Source organism: Saccostrea echinata, unplaced genomic scaffold, assembly GCF_033153115.1.
Source record: "Saccostrea echinata isolate AGI-Se365-2 ecotype Australia unplaced genomic scaffold, CSIRO_AGI_Sech_v1 ptg000004l, whole genome shotgun sequence".
In the NCBI taxonomy this organism is placed as follows: Eukaryota; Metazoa; Mollusca; class Bivalvia; order Ostreida; family Ostreidae; genus Saccostrea; species Saccostrea echinata.
The window spans coordinates 2,809,005-2,829,618 of NW_026889753.1; the positions used below are offsets into that span (position 1 = coordinate 2,809,005).

At 33.1% G+C, this 20,614-nt stretch overlaps 1 protein-coding gene across 1 annotated transcript in view; it reads left to right on the plus strand.

Moving 5' to 3' along the window:
- Nucleotides 1-20,614, plus strand: part of LOC133179005 (centrosome-associated protein 350-like) — a 71,717-nt gene that overhangs the window by 12,641 nt on the left and 38,462 nt on the right. Inside the window, exons 3-6 of the mRNA XM_061313681.1 lie at nucleotides 549-592; nucleotides 9,286-9,423; nucleotides 13,684-13,762; nucleotides 15,590-16,186. Coding sequence (XP_061169665.1) covers nucleotides 549-592; nucleotides 9,286-9,423; nucleotides 13,684-13,762; nucleotides 15,590-16,186 — 858 coding nt within the window. The remainder of the gene's footprint in view (nucleotides 1-548; nucleotides 593-9,285; nucleotides 9,424-13,683; nucleotides 13,763-15,589; nucleotides 16,187-20,614) is intronic.

Here is a 20,614-nt window from a genome sequence, read left to right on the forward strand (position 1 = left end):
TTCTCAAGGTGTTCATATTAGCTTTGTATGAATTCAGTAAAGGACAGTTACAATATTTACAAAACCTGATTTACCCATTTATTAATTAATATGACTTCTGCCCTTACTATGAAAATATTTATCACTTAGAATATTTCAACATTCAAAACACATATTCAAAAATACAATAGAGTTTGATTATTTGCACCATAGCATATAAAGCACACATTTTCTCTATTGATCTAGATGCCCCAGCCAGCAAAATCAAACAAAGTCTGCCAGTTTTGAATAACTGCTCTTTCAAGCCATGAGTAGTGTTTTATTTTACTAGTTTTTTTTTTCTCAAACATTTGATCTTCTACAGTGGTGTTTGTTTTTGGCTCCCTCTTCGTTGTTACCTATCTGTATCTGGGTAAATTTGACCCTACAATAAGTGCATATCGGGTAGATATTGTGTTTATGAGTGTCTCCACGTGTAAATAATTGTACAGTAGTCTATTTGTATTTTGTTTCTGTAAAGTTTGTAATTGTCATAGTGTTGAAATTAGTAAACTTCCTTTCTTTTGTAGATTTCAATCGAGCCTGGAGCAACATCCACAAAGTCAAAACTGAGGTAAGACTGCCCCTCCCACCCCACCCCACCCCCCCCCCTCCCTTTTTAATACTTGTCCAGTCTCTGTGGTAAGTTTAAATATATTCCTGGTAGAAATTGTTTATATGTACAATAAAAAACCCAAATCTGTACAGAGATTTTACCACATCTGATTTCTTGATCATCTTAAATAGTGGTAGATAAATTGTAATGTAGAAAGAAAACATAGTGTCAAAAATAACAAAAGGCACATCATCTCCGTAATCTTTGTAAAAACATGTTTTTTAGTTTTTAGCTCCAAAATAATAGCCAGATTAATTGCAATTTCATTTCAAAATATCTGTAATCTTGATAGATATAAATGTTTCAGTGTTAGATTCCAAGCTACCAGCCAGCTTTTTAAGTTTTGGTAACTGCATGTTTAAAGCTGTGCAGGTCTGATTAAATTATTAAAATTTGAGGTATACATCTGACAAGACAAATCACTGGAAGATGGTTAACCCTTTAGGTAAACATCAAGAATTTTTGTTTAATTATAAATCTAATGTTTATTCCTTTATTTCTGCTAAGTTATGACTACATATTCTTTAATAAAAACAACTGGACATGTTGCCTGAGTAGAATTTGACATTAAACACAATTGACATGTTAGCTGTGCTGCAGTACTGGGACAATATTGCCCCCATGTTTTTGGCCCTAAAATAATGAAAATAACAGTTTGCCCTTATCAAATGTGCCAGTTGTTTTGGTTGTTTTGCTATCTTCTTATAAAGCAACCACAAGTTATTTCTAAAACCAATAGGTATTAAAGGTTATAGGGCTTAATTAACAAAGTTTTGTTAAATATGTAGCATAAATAATGCTATATAAGTGGTGATTGGTATAATAAGTTCACAAGACTTGTCAAACCAAAAAGTCCCATTATACCAAAATCAATGTTAACAAGGTCCAACCAAAATTCCCATTTCAAAAACAATGCTGCAGCACAGAACCATTGGCTTGATGTCAGTTAACTGTTTCCTCCTTTAATGAATGACAGCATTTCTCTTACTTGCCAAAAAGTTCATCATCATATTGCATTGCATTGTTGTGCACATCCAATAATAGCTAATGATGTCCCTGACATGTTTCCTCATCACTACTCAAAAAAGGAAATTAAAAAAGTTTCCGCTTACAATTCAAAATTTATGTATCCATTCTTTCAGGTGAAAAACTATATATATATATTAAATACTAATTTTTAAGACAAATGTGTCCCTTGGGATTTACATATTGCATGCCAGTGCTTCCTAGCACAAGCTGTGCACAGAATACAAAGGACAGTCCTTGAAAAGTGGAAAGCTATTGGTTCAAAAAAAATTTTAAAAAAGATAATTCATATTTGTGTGAGTACATTATCTGTACATGAAGTGGAGAAGGGTCTGGTTGTTAAACTTTATGCAATGGTGCACACGGCAAAAAACATTTAAAATTGATAATTTTTCATTAAACATCAGATATGGGTACATTCTCTGTTGTTTTTGACACAATCCGTGACATCACTTTGGAGAGACATTAAGTGGCAAGTCTGTTAGAGCAAATACATGTATCAAATGGCAACTTTACCAGGCTCGCTTTAATGTTTCATCGCCATTTGATGACAATCAGCTCGTATTTACTCAGGTAATGAATGGAAAAAGGGAAATTGGCATTAAAACAAGAATATAGACCAAGAAGATCAATATTTGATTCCACTACTGCTATTTTATCAGTGTTCTTGGCAAACATTGAATTTTTGATCAAGACTTTCTAACAAATTACCAAAAGGTGGATATTGGACCTAAGGTGCTTGGGCATTCCTTTTGCAGATTTCCCTGGCTAGAAGATTACAAAACTTTGTCCGACAATCAGAAAGTGAATTTGTCACCCATAATTCTGATCTCTTTAGAAATTTTAATCAGTCTTTATTTTTCTTGCCCTGTCATAGAATGAGAGGAAGCTGTTTTTAGACCTGAAGTGCAGGATAAGCTTAAACTAGTAGATAGAGAGACAGCGCAAAAATAGTGTATTTCTGATGTACCTAAATATGCATTCAGAGTATTGAGATTTTTCTTGTATATGTTACAATGTCTGTGTCCTGCTTGCAATGAGAAGACATTTTTATAAGTTCTTGCATGTACTACATCTTTTCCCCAGAATACTGTAAGTTGCCAGTCAGTGCCAGACTATAGTACTGTTGTTGCATGCAAGCTCTTAAAAGAGACTTAACATCCTATAAAGAGCTTTTAAAAATGTATTTCTGTTGTACCCTGTCTATTTTTGGTTTTTGCAATTTGCGATCCAAGCTTTATCAGTCCTGTTAGTCTTTTTTGAAAACAGCATGATTGCATGTACCCTTAACTGCGTAAAACTTCATAAATTGCTCTCATGTTTGCCTATAACTTGGGAAATTAAAATAAATCACATCAAGTAATATACTCCCTACTGGCTTTATTTTAATAACAAGCATTATTTGTGTTGTAAGGTTCTTTATTTGTTGACATTTTTGAAACACTATAACAAAGCATGGCATGAACATCTATGAAGGGTGCAACGAGAAAAGGGAAAAATGCCACGCAGGAATTTATTTAATACTTGTAGATCTTTGAGAAGTTAATGGGGAAATTATTACCTCAAAGGCAAGCTTTATTAGAGATTTATAGTACATTATAATGTCATTCTGTTCTTTTGACTCGTAGCAACTGTGTCGTAATTGTTTTTACCTGTCTGTGAGTGACACCTTCATTGCATTGCATACACACACCTTGCATTTATGAACATTTATTGATAATAAATTGAATATAGGTAGACATAGATTATATTTCAAGACATTGCTTATAAATTAAATAGCTAGGCATTTACAGTGCTTTGTTCTTGGTAAAAAGAGAGTGAGAAGAATCGAAATTTCATAAATGAATTTTGTTTTTCCAACTGCATCTTGGTAAATAGAAGAAATGCAAGTCTTTAAAGATTCTCTTTCATGCACCACATTACCCTTTTATTTTGGTTTATTTGACAGATTAAAAAGATTGTAATGACTTATGATAATATTCTAGAGCATATCAAACAGATTAGAGAGTATTTATCAAGTGAAGTGCAGTTTTACTGCAAGACATGAACAGAATTCTGCTGATTAAACATTTTGGACTCCAGGGGTTCATGTTATTCCGGTAGGCTATTGTTTGCAAAATTTATACAGAAATCTTACAAAAAAATATGTAAGCTTTTAAAGTCTTTGAGTGTATTAGAATGTCTCCAAAACCTTTGATACACTTAAGAGAGCAAGGATCTTGATTGCATCCTAGTTACTATAAACCAGCTTCTATTCCTGTTCAAGAAATACTAGTTTTGTGACCTTGTTTTACTCGTGAATGTTTCTCACCACAAACAATTTATTTAACAGTATATTTATTTAATAGAATGTTTCTTCAGAATTGAAAATTAATAGTTGTTGATTGATTTCAAACTGACAAATGGTGAATATAAGTAATAGTTGGTTTACAGTATGTTTTGCACTTTCTTGGCTCTTTGTTGGTTAACAGTTGGTTTACAGTATGTTTTGCACTTTCTTGGCTCTTTGTTGGTTAACAGGTGGTTTGCAGTATGTTTTGTACTTTCTTGGCTCTTTGTTGGTTAACAGTTGGTTTACAGTATGCTTTGCACTTTCTTGGCTCTTTGTTGGCTAAAAGTTGGTTTACAGTATGTTTTGTACTTTCTTGGCTCTTTGTTTTGGTATGTTTTGTAGGTGGCCATTTTGTGATAAGGTCTGTTTGCAGGATTCCACAGAAAATTCCTAGCTGGTATTTCAGAAAAGGTTGACTTCATGGTTTACAAAAAGTGATTACATTTTTAGGAGACATGGATTTTGAGAATTTTGGGATTGGATTGGATTGCTTTGTCTTGACAAAAGGTGTCAGAATTTCTCCATACTCTTGATTGTAACTGTTGAGGGTGGGGTTAGATTGCTTAGCCTGGATGAAAGGTGTCAGAATCTCCCCATGCTCTTAATTGGAAATATTGAGGTGGGGTTAGACTGCTTAGCCTGGTTGAAAGGTGTCATAATCTCCCCATACTCTTGATTGGAACTGTTGAGGTGGGGTTGGATTGCTTTATCTTGGCAAAAGGTGTCAGAATTTCCCCATACTCTTGATTGACACTGTTGAGGTGGGGTTGGATGCTTAACCTTATTGAAAAGTGTTGGAATCTCCCCGTACTCTTGATTGGAACTGTTGAGGTGGGGTTGGATTGCTTAGCCTCAACAAAAGGTGTCTGGATCCCCAAACATTCTTGATTGGACTCCTTTCAGATTGTAGAGAGTAGCTCTCACTTGTCATATTAAGCAGGTCTCGTTTTAAGGAGTGAGAGAAAGTGAGATCTATATATATTTGTATAAAATTTGGAGAAGTCTCAGGGAATTAGATAAATAGCTTTATAGAAGTGGTGATCTACATGATTAAAAAACACCTTTATAAAAAGGAAATCATGGCTTACTAAAAGAACATTTACTTACACATAATGAGCCAGATATTAATTCTGCCCAGAAATGTTTTTGCACGAGTTCCTTTACTGGATAATTGCTCTCAAATATATTTGGTAAATATCAAAGGGTTAAATATAAATTAAATATGGAGAAACCAGAACTGCTTTTCACAGTGGGGACACTTATTTTCAAAAGGTCTGGCACCCAGAATTTTGTTGTATGCAGGGCACAGGCAAATAAGGTATTGTATGGTTTTATTAGCTTCCATTAAAATCTCATATGCTTCTGTTGAAAGGGAACAAATTAATAGAATAGACAAAAATATCTCCACATAGCACCCCATGCTATGAATTACTTTCCATACTTTCCCTGTTGAGGAATTTTAATATTAAGGGCATTTATTACATTTAGAAAATGCATTTGTTTGTTTAGAATGTTTAAAAAAAAATAACAAGAGTATTAAAAACTTCATGAAATTGAATTTACATTAGTTTACATATACATAATAAATATTAGGAAATGAAGTTTAAAATTTGTATTCAGATTTGATAGATCTATATTGATGGTTATAAGTAAACCAATATACATGTATGAGAAACAGTCCTTTTAATAAATGTGTGTCTGTGCGTGTTGTTTTTTGTTGTTGTTTTTTTTTTTTTTGGTTTGTATTTGAAAGATTTTAGTTTTACATTTTAAGAACAAAGCAGTAAAAATGATATCACAAGAAGTTATTATGTGTCACATGCAGACACATTTTAGTCAGCAAATTAGATGTCCACTTGGACCAAACATCAAAGTCTTATGCCCTGCTCACACGGAGAGTTAAATTCGCAGTAAATTAATGCGAAGTGAAATGATGCGAATTAAACAAATGCGAATTAAATTGCGTTCACACGACAGCTAATGCGAAGTAAACTAATGCAAATTATAATTTTATTTCTACAACAAGGCTATTTAGTAAGGCTATTATGACATCATTTACAAATCACGTCATATTGTGCAGAGCAGATATACATTTGACATAATTTCATAGTGTCTGCACACATTTTAGTGATGAACATAATTTTCCTTTGTTTTCCACTCAAAAATAGCACAAGTACCTATATTTGACCATCGACATGTGGCCTGTGACTTAATTCTGCCCTAGCTTACACATGCGTCAAAATTGAATTCGAATTAGCTTCGCTTAGCGTTCACACGGAGCTAATGCAAAGTAATTTAATGCGCAGTAAACTAATTCGAATTAAACTAATTCGCATTAAATTCTCCGTGTGAACGTGGATCAAATTTAATTCGCAATAACTTACGTTTAATTCAAATTAAACTCTCCGTGTGAACAGGGCATTAGTATATGGTAAACAGAAAGTTAACTTTACAGTATTACACCACTGACTTTGAACCTTAATGGAGGGGATGTGAACTGAGAAACCGTATCTACTTTTATGTTGTTACTGAATAATTAAATATTAGTAGTTTTACTAAGTGGAGATAAATACAATAACCCCAACCCCCCACCTCTTTTCTCTTTGCAACCTTGCCATTTTCTTTTATTTAAAATGACCCATTGCCTTAAAACCTACCTTCAGTTAACTTGTATCTTCATATATATATTGTTTAACATATGAGTTTAAAATAATGTGTTTTTAAAACATTTTGTAAATGTAAGTCCTATATTTATAAATACATCATATGTTACATGTTTGTTCTTTTAAAATGAGTAAGGACACACGTGTTTAAAAGTCAAGACCAACATGAGGCTTAATAGGGCCATTCTTGCATAATCTTTGACTTTAAAATCGGATAATATCAGGTGTTCTTGGCCACTGTTCATAAAGTTTTTTTCTCTACATTAAACTTTTATACAAGATTATATTGGGCAGCTATTTTTTATCATTCGTTGATTAATGTAAAAAAAAAAAAGCCAGTTTCACCAAAATTGAGATTTATTGAAGTGCTATAATTATATTTCATTTGCTCAGTAATGCCTATGAGTTATGCATGTAATTCCGAGTTCAGTCGCTGGATTTGAATAAAAACGTACATATGCAATCCATGTATAAGAAACTGGAGTAGCTTTTGTTTCTGCTATAACCTTGACTGACATTAACAGTGACCGAGTTCTGGAGGTCAAGGTATTTTTAAACCTTGATTGACCTTTAAAATTTCCCCTAGGTCAAATCTTAATTTGAACATTTTACCTCTAAAAGGTATTGCCTCATATGAATTGTTTGAGAACTGGGGACGTAATTTTAAGCAAATTAAGTTAAAACGTAACACTTATACTGATGTACTGAATTGTAGATCATGTAATTGCTTAAAAATATGACATCTTGTAGAAACTTTTAAAAATATTCTCTTCTTTAATTTGTTGATTTCATCAACTACAGATGCAATTCAGCAAATGTATGACCTGTTGACCCTTCTTTTTATGTTAGAAATTATTAGATAATGAAAGAGATGAAGAATTATTTTCTATTTACAAAATAAAAAAACCCCTCCAAAATAACAAACTTGTTCAACATATAGCATTTGCTAATAAATTACCTCAGTTGCTTATAATATTCAGGCCTTTTGCACACACTTTTGTTTCAGAGAGAGGGGTGCGTATCATTACCGCTACATTTTCAAAATTTTCATTACCGCTACATGCACATTACCGCTACATTTAAAAGTATACATTACCGCTACATTGTCTCTTTCGTTAGCCAGCGTCTTATGAGTGTACAGTACAATGGTGTGTTCCCGTTTTGCACACATTTGATAATTAGGTGTAGAACAATAGGTGTGAAATATGTTTTGATAGCAGTTATAGTCTGATCTTCCTCTGGGATTTACCTGGAATTACCTGAGTGTATTTTACCAATATATTGTAATATATATTTGAAGGGAAAACATTATGAAAATTTTACCTATCCATCCGAAGATGAAGTTGATAGTTTACACAAATATCCCTATCGCAGTTTACCCTGTTTCTTTATTTCATAAAGATAAAACGAATATCTAAATGAATTCAATCTTAATTAATAAAAAGAATTAACCTGTTCAGTTAGTATCATGTGAATATACTTGATTGGTATTTGTGATATTTTTTTTTATGTTTAAAATAATTTTTCAAGAAAAAAGTCAAAATATCAAGTGCAAAATTAACATTTTTTCTTCCTATTCTTTCCTTAGAATCCCTTTCTCCGAATCCAATACTTTAATATAGACTATAGCAATTAAGTAATTATCTTACCTGGACAAATTCCCGTTTTGCACACATTTTTTCATTACCTAAAATTCAAATGTGTCCAAAACGGGAACAAACCCAGTACAACATATACATGCATAAGACCTGTTTCCCCTGCTCACCACAGGGAGGTGAAGGTAGGACTTTGAGCAGGATGGTTTTTTTTTTTTATTATTTTTATTTAAAATCTACTTTATTTCATAAAACATTTTAAAAAGTTTAAAATCAAACATTGTCCATAGATAAAACACACAGGCTTTATACATTCTACTACAGACTTATATATACTTATTTTGATTAGAATTCAGATCCAAATTGTACTTCACTACATGGTGAGTGAATTATATTGAATGGAACTCATATTCTGTGTCATTGCTGGCCGATTTGGTATGTAGCGGTAACAGTTGTTTTCGGCATTAGTCCTTTTGATAAAATGTAGCGGTAATGATCTCCCAAAAATTTGAGAAAATGTAGCGGTAATGAGTTGAAATTTTTCGCAATGTAGCGGTAATGTTGACCTCCCAGAGAGAGAGAGTTTTCCTTCTGTCAGAAATATGAGTACTTATGTTATTTTTACGTATTCATTCAGAAGAGTTCTGAAGAGAAATATATGTATTCTTTCTGGCTGAAATTTATGTGTCATTTGATTCCTTTGCAAAATGCTGATTTCTGTTAATTTGCATGAAATAAAGAGGAAATAACAGGTGGAACAAGGCAATTGAACATTTGTACATGTTTGGAGGCAAACTATATAAATATTTGACAGCAAGAAAAATGTCAACATGAAAAAAACTTAATATTCGGGTTCTAGAAACTCCCTAAGGAAATGCAGTGAAATTTTAGTTAGCAGAAACCCCAAAACACACTAATTCCGATCCTGCCTCTCTTACAAGTTATTGATGAGCATAGAATTAAGTTAACAAAATATGAATATTTTACAAACTGTTTTGTGTATTAGATAATTATTTTAGATGTTTTTCGTTTCAGTTAAGGAAGATCGAACATAGACTAGGGGAGAGTGAGCATCGAACTGTTCTGAATGAAATCTACGAAACTAGCATCACTGATTATTCTCCACGGACTGATCTGAATGTAACTTACGATGCAACAGAGGCAGGAAGAACTGTATGTATTTATGTAAAACCTATTTAAAAAAATTATCTATGTCAACATCACAAGACTATGAATGATATACATATTCATTAGGGAATTTTATGGACTGTTAAAATATTCATGCCAAAATTTCAGCTTCAGTTTCCTAATGCATTTTCACTGAAGATAAACTAGTTAGAATAATCTGACTGTGTCAGATTAGTTGAATCTGATTTGTCGAGAAACATTTGTTAAAAACCACTATTACCTGCTGAATAATGAAGCCACACCCTCCAGCATAACAACAGTCAACATTGCTTGACGACGGGTGATATTCCAAAAAAAATATTGACTGTGCAGAATTTATGGACGCAAAGTTCACTGTAATATGTATTTGTATAAAACATTCAGTATGATATAATAAATATTGCATGTAGTTGAGTGTAACATTGCAAATTTTCAACCCAAGAAAACCATTGTCAACCTCGGCTGTGTCTAGGTTGACAAATTAATGGTTCTCTTGGGATGAAAAATTTCAAGGTTACACTCAACTACATGCAATATTTATATAATAATTTTTTTCATTACCTATAGATCTCTTTTCGAAATTAGGAAAGTGTGATGACAAATTGGAGGTTTCCACTGATTTATCATACTAGTAATCATAGCATTTTGTTGCCCGTGTTGAGATTTGGTAGTGTCAAGCTTCTAGAGATTAGTATGGGATCAGCAAAGAATGGAGAATGTAAAATGAATTCTGACAGGCTATGTTCAAGAATATAAGGGCTGAGCCACTTGCTTTACCATTTTAGTATTAAAGATTCAGTAAAGTGTACCAAATCTCTGAAATTGAGGGCAATGGATATTAAGACTATTTCTGGGTGCCAACCTCAGTTTGAATTTTTGGAACTTTGGGATTCTTTAGGTTAATTTATGTGTTTATAAGTTGCTTTATATTTTGTGGTGTACTGTAAACCAACTATTATTGGCAACAACTTTTAGTTGTGATTTGTAGGTTTGAAATCTATTCTCGACAACTAATTTTCACGACCAAGTAAATATTCTTAATGAAAACACAAATTGTTGTCAGCGAGAAATATATGCGAGAACAATATGACCACAAAACTCGCAGATAATTCTCGCACATGAATAAAAGCTGATTTACAGTATCTAATCTATTGAGTGATAAATTTGGAAAGATCAATAGGAGAATTTTTTTGCGTAATGAAAAAAAAAAGTTTGTCCAAATGACAGGGGTAAAAGATAACATAATTATACTAAATGATTGCCCACCAGTGGAAGTGTGGCAAAAGTGTTGACTAACTATATTTTTGTGGTGTCTTATTGTTGACTTTTGTTAAAGGTCTAGGATACTCTTGAATTCAATCCCCACATAAGTGAAGGTAAAAGAGCAAGGATTATATTTGTTCAGTGGTATTTTGTTTAAAGATCTAGCTGCGAAGAAAATGTGCAGAAAAACTTTACACATTCCTAAATCATTTACTTTCATGATTATTGATACGTAGTATTTAAATCAATGTTTTTGTGACAGATAGAATGATATTAACTTCTACAGTTTCATCCTTTTAATGTCTCCTCCAGCTGTTTGCTTGAATGACATAATTATTTCTTTTTTAAGCAACAATAAAGTTGGTTTGTGTCATGAAGAGTGATATTAGATTTTTTCTTGGGCTGCCTTTTAAGCATGTAAAAAATTCCTGAGGTTTGGTTTCCTGATCCAGCTCTCCCTACTTGATATTTGTAAGATCAGTATATACCATTAGGTTTGCTCAAGGCACAGCCTTTAATCGGGATTTCAGGAACTCCCATTTTCCTTACTATAGATAATTAGAAGATATCGATGACAGATTAGATTAGTGACTATGGTGTAAGCTGAACCAAGCTCGCAGCCACAAATGTCAACCAAAACTGGATGATCTGCTTTTAAAATGGTGTACAAGATGCTGATACATTTTATCGGCAGCCGTCTGTTGGAACTGATCAATAAGTCCAGTGTAGAATCTATCATCTTTCCTTTTCCCTTTTGCTGAACTTGAAACAGTGTATCAATTGAGCCATCCGTTATTGTGATGGCTCAATCCAGGAATGTTGTCTGTCACACTGCATGAATGATGGCAAGATCTATTGAAATGTATGAACTGCCTACTGAGTGCAGACTGTTGTTTGTGACTTAGATCATATAAAAACGTGTGCGTTTATTTATTCATTTATTGAATTCTTGTACTCCATTGAGTTAGTTTAGTGGGTAAAACAATACCTGAATAACAATATTTTTTAAATGACGGCTATGGCTAGAAGCAACATAAAAAAATATTGATGCTAGAGAACTGAATACCGAATTGCAAAACAACATGTATTTTACAAAATGGCAACGTGCATAAAAACACATCAATTTTAGGTACCTTGTGTTTAGTATGTGTATTTACAATGAAATATTTATCTGCATCAAATAACCTATTACACCTGACATTAAGGGCATCTTAGTCGCAAAATGAAATGGTAGTGCCCACTTTCTTCCCTACTAATTTTTACATGGTAACCTTGGTGAAATAAAAACTGAAAACTTTGTATTTTTCTTCACATTTTTATGCCCCGCCATGAATATGGCCGGGGCATATAGTGTTTGTCATGTCCGTCTTCCGTCCTTCCGTCCTTCCGTCCTTCTGTCCTTCCGTCTGTCCTTCCGTCACACTTTGCGTTTAGCTCTGTTCAAAGCTCAGTTTCAAAGAAACTATCCAAGATATTTTTATCAAACTTCATATGCTGATAGATATTGATGAGGGCTATGCAACTGCATCAACATTTTTTGACCTTGACCTTTCCTTTGACCTTGACCTCACTTTTCTTAAATTAGTGTTTAGCTCAGTTTTAAAGATACCATTCAAGATAGTGTAATGAAACTTCATATGTTGATACCTACTGACGTAAGCTATTCAACTGCATCAACATTTTTTGACCTTGACCTTTCTTTTGACCTTGACCTCACTTTCCTTAAATTAGTGTTTAGCTCAGTTTTAAAGATACCATTCAAGAAAGTGTAATCAAACTTCATATGTTGATACATACTGATGTAAGCTATTCAACTGCATCAACCTTTTTGACCTTGACCTTTCTTTTGTCCTTGACCTCACTTTTCTTAAATTAGTGTTTAGCTCAGTTTTAAAGATACCATTCAAGAAAGTGTAATCAAACTTCATATGTTGATACATACTGATGTAAGCTATTCAACTGCGTCAACATTTTTTGACCTTGACCTTACTTTTGACCTTGACCTCACTTTTCTTAAATTGGTGTTTAGCTCAGTTTTAAAGATACCATTCAAGATAGTGTAATCAAACTTCATATGTTGATACATACTGATGTATGCTATTCAATTGCATCAACATTTTTTTGACCTTGACCTTTCTTTTGACCTTGACCTCACTTTCCTTAAATTAGTGTTAAGCTCAGTTTTAATGAAACCATTCAAGATATTTTTAACAAACTTCATATCCTGATACATACTGATGTAACCTTTTCAACTGCATCAACATTTTTTGACCTTGACCTTTCCTCTGACCTTGACCTCACTTTTCTTAAATTAGTGTCAAACTTCATATGCTGATACATACCGATAAGAGCTATTCAACTGCATCAATATATTTTGACCTTGACCTTTTCTTTGACCTTGACCTCACTTTTCTTAAATTAGTGTTTAGCTCATTTTTAAAGAAACCATTCATAATATTTTCATCAAACTTCATATGCTTATACATACTGATGTAACCTTTTCAACTGCATCAACATTTTTTGAGCTTGACCTTTCCTCTGACCTTGACCTCACTTTTCTTAAATTAGTGTCAAACTTCATATGCTGATACATACCGATGAGAGCTATTCAACTGCATCAATGTTTTTTGACCTTTACCTTTCCTTTGACCTTGACCTCACTTTTCTCAATTTGTGTTAAAATGTTGCATTACTAATATACCCTCGGCGGGGCATTCATGTCCTATGGACATATTTCTAGTCTTTTTTATATGACACAAAATTCGCTTCATTACCGGATGTAAAGATATCAAGTTCTGTATTTTCTTTATTATCTTGTCTTTGGCTTGGAGTTTGTCATCGGTTTTTACTTTCACTGATTTACGGAGATACTTCACTTTTTATTCCCCAATGTCTTGTTTTCTGTAACTGCTTTATATGAGATTTATATTGAGTGACTATATTTTCTGCTAGATATGAAATTTATAATGAAAAACTGTTGTTTTTTTTTTCATGTCTTTCTAGGCATTTGTTGACAGATATGGCTGGACGTCCAATGCTAGAAATAAACCTCACCACAACAGCAGGAAAGTTGTTAGAATAGGTAAGAGTCGACCTTAAAGTTTTTATGTGAGTGGGGTTTGTGGGTACTATTTTTGTGAATGGGGTTTGTGGGTGCTATTTTTATGAATGGGTGTTGTGGGTACTTCAGTTTTGAATGGAGTTTTTTGGTACTGTTCTCTGAATGGTGTTTGTGGGTACTGTTTTTGTAAATGGAGTTTTTGGATATCAGACAAAAACATTTTTTGGCCTCAGACTAGAATGAGGCTCTGTTTATGGATTAGGGTAATTGTATTCCTGCCTTCAATATTTCTTAGGACAACTATTAGCAAAATTTGGACTGCAACATGGCTGAATAAATAACGTTATGTCATCCAATACAGAAAAAATATCATGCTAGAATGATGTTTGCATAATGGATGGTTCAAGTTCATGGAAGGCTCATGTAGCTTTGCCTTGTCTTTCATGGACTTAAACAACCTGTCATGTTTCTGTGGACAGTCAGTAACAGACTTATAAGTAATATTGTCCCAGGGCAAACAGATAAGAGACAACAGTTGGTTCTTAGGTTTTGGCAACAACAAGTTTTTCTAGAATCTTGAGAAAATAGTTGAGTCATTATTAGCTTAATTTGCATCTCTTTTGCTCATGTATCATTTTCACACTGGTTTTATTCCCATTATTCTTAGTAAGAATGATTCAGTATTTATTCTTGTATTGTTAAAGAATTTTGTTTCAAAGTGAGATAGATGTGAGATGTGAAGGAATAAAAGTAAGACTATCAGATCTTGTATGCAAAGAGGAATAAGATAAAAATTATTGATTGATAAAATGAATTGTCCAAATAATTGTTTTGTGTTGAGAGATGTAAATTTCTTTCCTTTATGTACTGAATTGCAGTTCAGCATTTAATTATAATATATGTACATAAAGTTAAAAAAAAAAAAAGGACGGGCTTTCTTGGAGTTTGAAGGGTGACATTACAAGCAAAGATCTGATGCTTATTATGGTGTTATGTGATTAACTGGATAGTTAAGTGGTGTAATGGTAGGAGAGAGGAAGAATCATCAATTTGATTTCATGTCTGGATGCTCAGACTTCCTATTGTGTTTTAATTTTTTGTGATCATGAATCATTATCGACAGCCATTTACCCAGATATGTGCAGGAATTAAACAACCTTGCAGGTAATAGACCAAGGACATGCAATTTGCATGGCTGTGCAAGGCAATCATTAATCGGAAATGAATGATCCCATTCTCAGACAGGTATAGAGATTGACTTAATGCAGAAAAATTGCTTTTTTCCTAGATTAAATGCATATGTTACATTTTCAGGGAAATCACATTTTACATGTCTCAAAGGAGAGGATTTATGGAATATTCTCACAAAACTTGTTTTATTTATTTTTTATTTTAAGCATGGGTAGATAAATTAATGTCTGATCAACACTCTGAAAATAATTTAGAAGAGTCCAAATTTCATTGTTCAGGAGTAAAGATATAGAACTGTACAGTTCATATTTGACTGTGTAAGAGTATTGTCGTAGTTTAGCCCATGTCCTTGCTGCATCGTTATATATGTCAGATATGCGTATGGGATTTATATTAAAGTCTTATCTGCAGTCACCTGCTTCATTGATCAGATTGATATCAAATAAAAAAAATAAATAAAATGGATATTTGAAACCTGTAAACATTATTGGAAAAGGTGTTAAAAAAAAAAAAGTCTATATTGGTTGCTTTTTTGTTAAAATTCTATGGTATGGATTCTTTTTAAATGTTATTTTGCTTTGAAATTAAGAAGAAAAGTTTTTTTCAGAGTCATTTAAACTGCTGCATCTGAAAGGCATTGAAATTTCTTTCTTTCAGAAGACAGGTATCAGGAGATGGATGGGGTCGGTGCCAGGAGTCGGACGGACAAAAATGAAGGCAAAGGGACCACCCATGGAAAGCCGGGAAAGTCTGGCACAGAAACCATGGCTAATGGAGGACGTGATCGAAAATTTAAAGCCGGCGTAAGTGAACAGCCAAGAGACACAAGTCCCATGTGTTTAGAAAATCCAGATGAAATGTACGGTGACTTGATCGGGGCCACAGGAGTGACCAATGATTTGGGTTCGTTGGATCGTGGTCCTTCAGATATTAATCAGGATACTTTAACAGATTCTAGGGCAATAAGAGAGACAGACATTAGGTTTTTAAATAATGATTTATCCTCATACAATGATGTCAGGTGGGGTAGGCCAGTCAATTCGTCCAATCAGAATCATTTAGCCCATGTTAGTGTGACCGTCCCAAGGGCCCGTAACTCTTACCAGCATGAGCCATACCCAGTCAGAGCTACGCATTCAAATGAAACAGAGAGGGAAAGAAAGTGGGAAGTAGGCTCTACGGATTCAGCAGCATCAGACACCAGCTCTCAGATTGGCAGAAAGTTGAAAAAGACACTGAAAGATTTAGATTTTGGTAAGTTTATATGTTGATTATCATAGCGGGTTTTTCTTTATCTTTTTTTCTGATAGATCATGCTCATGATGCTTACAGACTAAAAAGAATCTGTTCATTTAATACTGGTAGTAAATTAAGATATTCTGCCCCTGTCCCACCAGACCCCACTCCATGCCCCTTCTGTATATTTGTATGAGTGTATTGACTTTTGACATAGAAGCGGATAGTGCTACCAAGCCATTATCTCAGGATATACATTATACTAGTGGTAAATTCCTGCATTGTTACAGTAGAGTCTAAAATTGATGATGATCTGTTTTGATTATAATAAGACTGTGTGATAGTTTGATTATCTGCTAAGTAGGATTTGATTTCATGTGGGACTGCATTTTCACCCTATTAGGCTGTGTTCATTAATGGTTAACCCAAAGTATAGCAAGGACAAAGCTGGTCACTGAATCTGAACTTAACATGTTGATAGTCTGTATTATATTGCGATTATCGACTAAAAATATTGAAGTTCAGCCACCTTTTAAAAAGTGTTGAATTTCCCTTGTCCAATCTAGTAGGTTTAACCTCTTGGTAGGTACTAATAAGCATACTAAGAAAAAAAATCCTTAGAAAATTATACGAGTCGAATTAATTTATCTATCATAGTTTAAACTGCTGGTAAAAATATCAGATTTCATATTTTTTTTAATAAGAAAAATCATTTTGAGAATTGAGGAAAGCATAAGAAAATAAATAAATAAAAAAAAAAGAGTTTGTGGTTTGTGGAATTTTTATTTCACTTGATTAGGCAAGGGTGGTCAATTTTTTATTGCTGTCTCGTATTTATATATTTCTTTAAATGTAGAAATTCTTAAAAGTTAAGTTAAATTTGATTATTGTACTTGATAATTTAGCACACTAGCTGGCAAAAATTCAAATCAGATAATATTTTGAACCCTGCAATATAGGTATTTTGAACCTGCATGGGGTCAAAATATCACTGCTTTATTGTTGACCACTTACAATTTTAAAAAAATGAATCTACTATACAGGAAGATACTTAGATACAAATGCAATATAATATCATGAACCCCTTCCTTTTAAGCACAAGTGGGTTCCATATTTTGCAATCATCACTTGTTTTTCTCTCCACTTTGAATATTAAAGATTCACAGTCATTATGTCTTGAACTATCTTTCCTTTATCGGCTGTAATACATTGGTCCACTATTATATTTTAGGAAAGGGTTCATTATTTCACAACCATCATATATTGAACCCCCTTCCTGTAAGCATTGAACTCAAGAGGGTAATCCCCCCCCCCCCTTTTCAGAATAAGAAAAACAAATGGGGGAGTCAATAATTTAATGTGAAAGTCAACATTGTGCTATAATATAATATTTTATGCTGTATATTGAACCCGGATTCAGTATTTCTATGTATTAAAATAATATGCTACTCTTGGGTGTGATTTTTGCACTGTCATCAAATTTGGCTCATTTTAGCAATAAAGTATAATCTCATAGTGTTCATATTATTTAAAGGATTTATTCATTTAAAAGAATTAGGTTTGTTCCATGGCTAAGTACTGAGCAGTGTTCAAATTTAAATCAATTTAAATATGTGAGGCATTATACAGTCAGCTTTATAAATCAGACGATAGTTAGCTGTATACAGTGCTATTCAGTAAAAGGAAAATATTGATGTGAAAATTTTTTTTATTTTAAATGATAAGGTTTAGAGAATAGTTGTATCAATTTTTCAAATTGCATTTCCATGTTTGAGAATACATGTATTATGATTCAAAAACAGATATGTCAAGTACGAATTACAGAGGAATTTAATCTAATTTTGTAACTTAAGTCTGCAGTGAAGAAGTGTAACATGCACTTTTAAAGGACATGTTCATTTAAGTTTATTTATTTAATTTTCTTCTTCAAAATATTGTTCTATCTATCAATCTCTAAGTTTGCAAAGCATTTCATTTTTCAAAATATGACTAGTCTGTAAAAAAGGGGGAGATTGTGAGAGTGTGTTTTGACAAGCTTTTGATACCCACATGGATCCTTCTTACAATGGGGCTGTATAGTGATTTTGCAGTTTGTTCTTTTTTTTCAAAATTGAAGTAGAGATTTAATTCCATAGATCCATGTCCTTGGTGTATATCTTATTTAGGACACCCACATTGGGTAGTCATGAGGTTTGGACATTTTATGCCTCCATATCGTAAAGATACAATGCCATTAACTTAATATGCTGCAGTTTTATACGATTTTGATAAGCTAGTAAGTGGTAGTGTGTAGAGGCAACCTTCAAGATTTTTGTCATCTGTTGATTTTGGGGCACAAGTGAGGACATTTATCTCCAAATCCTCTCAAAGAATCTGGGAAACATTTTGGACTTGTGTTCTAAATGATTACACTAAAACACATTTATTTTCTGCAGTGTCTTTGTTCTGGTTACACTGAAAGATATATATGGGATAGAATTGTCATTTATAACATTGGTAAATAGATAAATATAGATTACCTGGAACATGTCACCCAACTTTTGGGTTTCATTTGAAAGAATTCAATAGATTTCATTTTGTGCCAGTGTTATCCTTAGACTTTTACTTGATTTTTGTTGATATTGAATAGTTAGAAGCAATTTCCAATACTGAAGGTGCATGATTGATTACCAAAAGTGTGTAGTGCCAAAGTCAGGATTATTCTTTGTTTGCCTCAAAATATTTTCACCAAAGCCTATCAGGGGTAGAATTATGGTGCAACCGAGTCACATGTCTTGCAAATTGGAATCCCACTGGTTTAGGAATTGACTTCACCTTTGATCAAGGAACCCTATTTAAATGGATAGGTATTAATTGCAGTGAAATGCATAACAAATGGCATCAAGTCATTATGTAGGAATATATCCCCTGGGGACCTGCAGGTGTAAATTTGAATTCAATTGCAGTTTGCCTCTTTTGTAATTTTTTTGTAGGGGGGCTTGATCTATCCTTTGCTTTAATCTACCAGACCTGAATTCCACAACCGATATTGATGTATTGAAGCAGGATTAGGTGATAATTACTGGGAGATTGATAACAGTTTCTAAGGTGGTTTTATCATTTATGTGAATTTGTTTTGGACCCTATAGCCACCAGAAATAGTCTGATTCAAACAAGCTTTGGTAACTTTTGACCTTTTGATAACTAATTTGCCAAGTTGGAATTAATTTGCCCCCCCCCCCCCAAAAAAAAAAAAAAAATTAGCATCAAAATGTGAGGTTTTGAATACAAGTTGGAATTCAAGTATTTTGAGAACAAAATGTGAAGGTATAGTTTAATGCCCTGTTCACACGGAGAGTATAATTCGAATTAAACGTAAGTTACTGCGAATTAAATTTGATCCGCGTTCACACGGAGAATTTAATGCGAATTAGCTTAATTCGAATTAATTTACTGCGCATTAAATTACTTCGCATTAGCTCCGTGTGAACGCTAAGCGAAGCTAATTCAAATTAAATTTTGACGCATGCGTAAGGGCAGAATTAAGTCACAGGCCACATGTCGATGGTCAAATATAGGTACTTGTGCTATTTTTGAGTGGAAAACAAAGGAAAAATATGTAAATCACTAAAATGTGTACAGACACTATGACATTATGTCAAAGGTATATCTGCTCTGCACAATATGACATGATTTGTAAATGACGTCATAATAGCCTCACTGAATAGTCTTCTTGTAGAAATAAAATTATAATTCGCATTAGTTTACATCGCATTAGCTGTCGTGTGAACGCAATTTAATTCGCATTAGTTTAATTCGCATCATTTTACTTCGCATTAATTTACTGCGAATTAAACTCTCCATGTGAACAGGGCATTAGATTTACGGTATACAGGGTATATTTTCAACCTTTCACACTTGCAGACAATTTTTTCCCCATTTTAAATTTGCCCAGACACAGCTGTGTTAAAGAAATAAAGCTGTCCTCTTTGAATCCGCCCAGTTTTAAATTTGCCTACAAGGGCAAAAACAGGTGAAATTTTTCCCTGTATACAATATCAATTAAACCATTTTAATTTTAAAGATCAAAGCATTAATTTGCAAAAATTAAGGTCATACAAGATATAAAATTTGAAAATGCACACAAGTTAATAACTTGCAGATTATGTGGCAGATTTGTGTGTGCATGTTTTTTTTTTTGTTTTTTTTTTTTTAATTTATTGCCAGTATTGCATTAAGATAGGTTTTTGAATTGCCATCTCTCATATTTTCTTAGTTGAAGAGGTTCTTTTATTGGAATAAACCAACACATATCTGATACTAAAGTCAGAAGAGGCAGAATGCTGGAGAGAATACACTCTGTCTTCATAAACAGTCAAGATGACAAGCTGAATAACGCAATTTACATACACAACTTTTGAAAGTTTACTAAATTGAGACCAAAGAATGTCTGAAAAGTTTCAATTT